At 40.8% G+C, this 5,644-nt stretch overlaps 1 protein-coding gene across 1 annotated transcript; it reads right to left on the bottom strand.

The window, feature by feature from the left end:
* Positions 1-311: 311 nt before the first annotated feature.
* LOC113004779 lies at positions 312-4,738 on the bottom strand. Its single transcript, XM_039457573.1, has 3 exons — positions 4,353-4,738; positions 4,091-4,310; positions 312-419 (listed from the first exon to the last, which is right to left on the bottom strand). The coding sequence occupies exons 1-3, from the start codon at positions 4,736-4,738 to the stop codon at positions 312-314; spliced, it is 714 nt and encodes a 237-aa protein (XP_039313507.1).
* Between the last annotated feature and the right edge of the window lie 906 nt (positions 4,739-5,644).

The following is a 5,644-nucleotide window of genomic DNA, read 5'->3' as shown; positions in this document are numbered from 1 at the left end:
CGCGAAACATGGAAATGTGAAGGTGAATACCGTATTCAACGGTAAATTTGTAAACATTCGTGACGACCGCGATAATAAAAGTCTCGCGACGAAGAACTATGAACTATACAGAGCGTCAAATTTGCGCGAATGGTACGAGCAGCGTGTAATCGAAGTGATATTAGCGATGCTCGACGAGTTTCAAGAACGCGATAGCGGCTGGGCGTTACACCAAATCCAAAACTTGATGGTGAATATAAACAAGCTTAATCCCATACACGCAGGATGTTACATCAAAATGCCGAAGGAAGCAAGTAACAAGCGTGCAATAATTAATGTGCAATCACAAGACAATGCTTGTTTCGCGTGGTCGGTGGTGGCTGCCCTGTACCCCGCCAAAAATCATGCAGAACGGGAGTCGTCGTATCCGCATTATTCGACTGTGTTAAAGTTTGAAGACATTCAATTTCCAATAAAAGTAAAAGACATTGGAAAATTTGAACGTTTAAACGACGTGTCTGTGAATGTGTACACTACCGAATTGGACAAAAAAGAAAAGATAGAATACGTTGTGCCGTTACGACTGACCGAAGATAAGAAGGAAAAACATGTCAATCTCTTCTACGTGGAAGATAATCACGATGTCGGCCACAGTCATTTTGCGTGGATTAAGAACCTGTCGCGACTGGTCAGCTCACAGATAAACAAAAAGGAACACAAGAAATTCATCTGCGATCGGTAAGTGTAATAATATAAAAAAAAAATTTTTTCACACTTTTAATTATTGTTTAGTAAAAAATACTTTGTTTATTACAGTTGCCTGCATTATTTCCACTCTGAAGAAAAATTGCAATCGCACGAAACGGAGTGCAAGAAAATAAATGACTGCGCCATCATACTACCGAGAGAGGACCAGAAATGGCTAGAATTCGACTCATACAACAACAAGGAGCGCGTACCAATTGTAATTTACGCTGATTTGGAGTGCGTATTGAAGAAGATGGAGAAGAACGAAACAGAGAACGTCGAGTTTCGCGTCATCAACACCACGAGGTATACAGCATAGCTTACTATGTTAAATGCTCGTACGACGATGCGTTATCGATGTATCGTTTTCGCCGCGATAAGGACTGCGTCGCGTGGTTCGCGAAAGTGTTAGAAAATTTTGCGCACGATATGAAAGCCCGAATATCCGCCAATGTTCCAATGGAACAATTAACAGCAGAAAGAGGCATATTTAAACGCGACAAATTGTCATATATGTGAAAAACCGTTTATATCAGATACGGGCCTTACCCGTAACGAGTGGCTTGATAATCGGCGGGTGCGTGATCACTGTCATTTGACCGGCAAGTATCGCGGTCCTGCCCATAATAAATGTAATTTAAATTATAAGAATACGTACGTTATTCCAGTCGTTTTTCACAATTTGAGCGGTTACGACGCGCATTTTATAATAAAAGAAATTTCTACCGCGTTCGAAGGCAAGATTGATCTACTACCGGTAAATAAAGAAAAATATATTTCGTTCACTAAACACGTCGCAGCTACCGGTGTAGGAACAAAATCGGGCGAGGTACGAAATTGTATACGATTTCGATTCATCGACTCATATAAATTCCTAAGTGCGAGTCTCGAAAAATTGGCGTCGTTTCTAGGTATTGAACAATTAAACATTACTCGTTCCGAATTTTCCACGTTGTCAAATGAGGATTTCAAACTCCTCACGCGCAAAGGCGTTTTTCCGTACGAGTACGTTGATGATGCCGAAAAGTTTTTAGAAACGCGTTTACCACCGCGCAAATCTTTCTACAGTTCACTGAGCGGACAGACGGTATCAGAGCATGATTACGCTCATGCCGAGAACGTATGGCAACGGTTCGCAATTGAAACGCTGGGCGAATACAGCGATTTATATTTGAAAACAGATGTCTTATTATTAGCCGATATTTTCGAAAACTTTCGCGACAAAAGCATGCAGAGTTACGGTTTGGATCCCGCGCATTACTATACATTGCCAGGCTACACGTGGGATGCAATGTTGAAGAAAACGGGTATATAATTCGAGTTGCTTACGAACATAGAAATGCTACTCTACGTGGAACGTGGAATTCGTGGCGGTTTAAGCCAGTGTTCGGGCAGATATGCGAAGGCTAATAATAAGTACATGAAATCGTACGATCCGTCAAAACCGTCGATCTATTTGATGTATAATGATGTGAATAATCTGTATGGGTGGGCAATGTGTCAACCGTTGCCATACGGTGAATTTAAATGGGTCGAAAACGTTGACAATTTCGATGTAAACGCGATCGCATTTGACTCGGACACCGGATATATACTGGAAGTCGACCTTGCATATGAGAATCAGCTGCACGATCGACACAGTGACTTACCGTTTTGTCCTTCGAGCGATAAGCCTCCAGGGTCAAGGCAGAAGAAATTACTAGCGACAGTGCATGATAAAAAGCGTTACGTCATCCACTACCGCAATCTTCAACAGTGCACGCGTCACGGGCTTCGAATCGTAAAGATACATCGCGTACTTCAATTTGCTCAATCCACCTGGCTCCGCGATTATATAGAATTAAATACAGAGTTTCGAACGAACGCGAAAAATGATTTCGAGAAAAATTTATACAAATTAATGAATAATGCAGTTTTCGGTAAAACCATGGAAAATGTACGTAATCACGTTAATATAAAATTAGTAACGCAATGGGAAGGCCGTTACGGGGCAGAGGCCATGATTGCTGCTTCGAATTTTCATAGTCGCAGCGTTTTCGCAGAAAATCTGGTTGCCATAGAAATGCGTAAACTATCGGTAAAATTTAACAAACCAATATATGTCGGTATGTGTATTCTCGACATTTCGAAAACCTGTCTTTACGAATTTCACTATTATTACATGCTGCCATTGTATAAAGATAAATGTAAGATACTCTATACAGACACAGACAGCCTCATCTATGTCATGTGACAATGTGTACATGGATATGAAACGTAATATCGCGAGATACGACACGAGCGATTATCCCGCGGACAATGAATATAATATACCTCTTGCGAATAAGAAGGTTCCAGGGCTAATGAAAGACGAGAATTGCGGCAAGATTATGACCGAATTTGTAGGGCTAAGAGCAAAAATGTATGCAGTGAAAGTAGAAGGGAAAAAAGATACAAAAAAGGCGAAAGGTGTAAAGAATAGCGTTGTAGAACGAACTGTAACGTTTGAAGATTATACGCGTTGCTTGCACGACGGGATAGAAATGACTCGTCAGCAAGCGTGTATACGTTCGAAGCTCCATGATGTACACACAATCAAAGAGAAAAAGATTGCTCTCAGCCCGTTCGATGACAAGCGTTACATCTTGCCTGAGTCTACTGAAACATTGCCTTGGGGACATTGGCGTATAACATCGTAACACATTTTTTTATACTTTTTTAATACTTTATTTATAACATTGCATATTACTATAAGACAATTAATGCGATGCTTAGTACTAATTTAAGTTGATTCTGCGTGACTCATTAAACAATATATAACAATGTAAGTTGATAATATTTCATGACTTAATATTATTGTAACAATAAAAGGTGATACCTTTGTGTGATTTATTATTGTAAAAAAAAAAATGAAAGGCGACAATTTTGCGTGACTTATTGTTATAATAACATTTAATGTAGATTAATTTTGCGTGACTTAGTACGAGTATATTCTTTCCGCTCTTTTGTATACGTTTGTGTATATTTAACGTTGCTTTGAATATATTTTTTACAATGTTTTTTCTTACAAATATATGTGTGTATAAAATCAAACAATGTCTCTTTTGTTTATCCACGAATTATGCGATCCATCGAATCCCAGCCATTTCACGTAGACTTTATCTCCTTTCTTTCTCAAAATTTTCTCGACAACGAAAACGTCCGGATACTTCGCTTGATGTAATTCATGTTCGTAGAAAGCGCCTGCGATGCTTTTTCCACGATAATCTTCGAGGAGGTATGTGACGGGGTTCGTTCTTTGCACTTTAACGATCGTAAACACCTCGGTGGTCCAATTTGGTGTAAAGTTTTTCTCAAAAATTGTCTTGTGCTTGCTCACGCGTACCTTAGCTCCGACCTTGAATTTTGCAGGAGCAGCGATCTTAACGTGACTATACACGGTGTTCAACAGCTTTTTAGCCGACACCGGCGTTACATCCACAGGTCGCATGCCTATCGTTCTATGCAGCGTGTCGTTGTATTCGGAAACCAGACGCGGTAGCTCATCGACCCACTTGTAAGATCCTTGCAACGTAAACATCTTCCACATCTTATCTTTCAAAGTTCTATTGAAGCGCTCGATTATCGATGCTTTTAACACCGAGTACGTGGAATAATGATTAATATGGTGTTTTCTCAAGAGTTTCTGCACATCGGCGTTGTAAAACTCTTTGCCCATATCCGTTTGCAAGTTGCGTGGACATCTTCCGCTCTTCCGAATTATCTCGGCGATGACGTCAGCCGTCTCTTTTCCGCTCTTACTCTTCATCCCTACTGCCCATGCGAATTTGCTCAGCGCATCGATCATGGTAAGTATATAATGATGACCTCTGTTAATATTCGAATACGGACGCATCTCGACGATATCCGCTTGCCACAAGTCGTCGAATCCTTTGATTATAACACGTCTTCGTGGAAAATGTCTTCGAGCAGATGCATGCAATTCCTCGACGAGGCGTCGTCTCTCGGAGCTAATTCTCTTCGATGAACTCATGTTTTTTCGGTGTGTAAACTCCCGATGTAATGTATATCAGCTTCGTTTATTTTCTATCATCCTTCAGTAACCATTCCTTGTCTTCCGGTCTCTGTCGAGTAGATAATTTTTAATACTCATTCTTCACCCGGTCTACGACCGTTCGATATCCATCCTTTACACGGTCTTGAGTCTTTTCATAACGATCCTGAGCCGTGTGATATTTATCTGTCAACCGTTCTTGAACCGTCCGATTTTTATTTAAGAACCGTTCGAAATCATTCGTCAGTCGTTCGTACCCCTCTTTGCGACGTTCCTCCTTGCCACTCATTTTTTATTACAATGCTCGCACGTCCTTCTCAAACAGAGTCAGTCTCTCGTCTGACTCCTTTCGCGGGTACACGATTTAATTTATAATAATGCCGGCCTCATGAAGTTCGTCGATAATGGACAGCATCTCGTTGCCATGGGCGTCGTTGCCCGCTCTATATAAAGCTTCGAGTAATCGTAATCGATCCACTAGCTCGTTGGGATCGTCCCAGTGCACGTAATCAATCTTATTATCGTTTAGTATCATAGCGCGAGGTATTCCCTTTCCGGATTTATTCTTTCTCTTTGGTGTAGATTCACTTGACATCAATGGCGCAATCACGTATTTATACTTGTATCCTCTGTTGCCCCGTAGTCGACTCTGCGCGGTGAAATTTTTTCTATGTACGTTTATAGCCAACAATATGCTCTTGTACTTTTGCAAATCGTCCTCCTTATAGAGAACATCATCGGGCAATATCTTAAAAATCAACTCATAAAGACCGGGTGTGCCAACGTATCGCACGCCATCGATAATAATGTTATCATTGATGTCCACGTCAAACTTTTTATTACCAAGCATCATTTCGTCCCTGTCGAGACGAACGCTATATATGG

This window comes from Solenopsis invicta, chromosome 14 (genome assembly GCF_016802725.1).
Source record: "Solenopsis invicta isolate M01_SB chromosome 14, UNIL_Sinv_3.0, whole genome shotgun sequence".
In the NCBI taxonomy this organism is placed as follows: Eukaryota; Metazoa; Arthropoda; class Insecta; order Hymenoptera; family Formicidae; genus Solenopsis; species Solenopsis invicta.
Note: the sequence above shows the minus strand (reverse complement) of the source record. Positions and strands in the feature narration are given on the sequence as shown.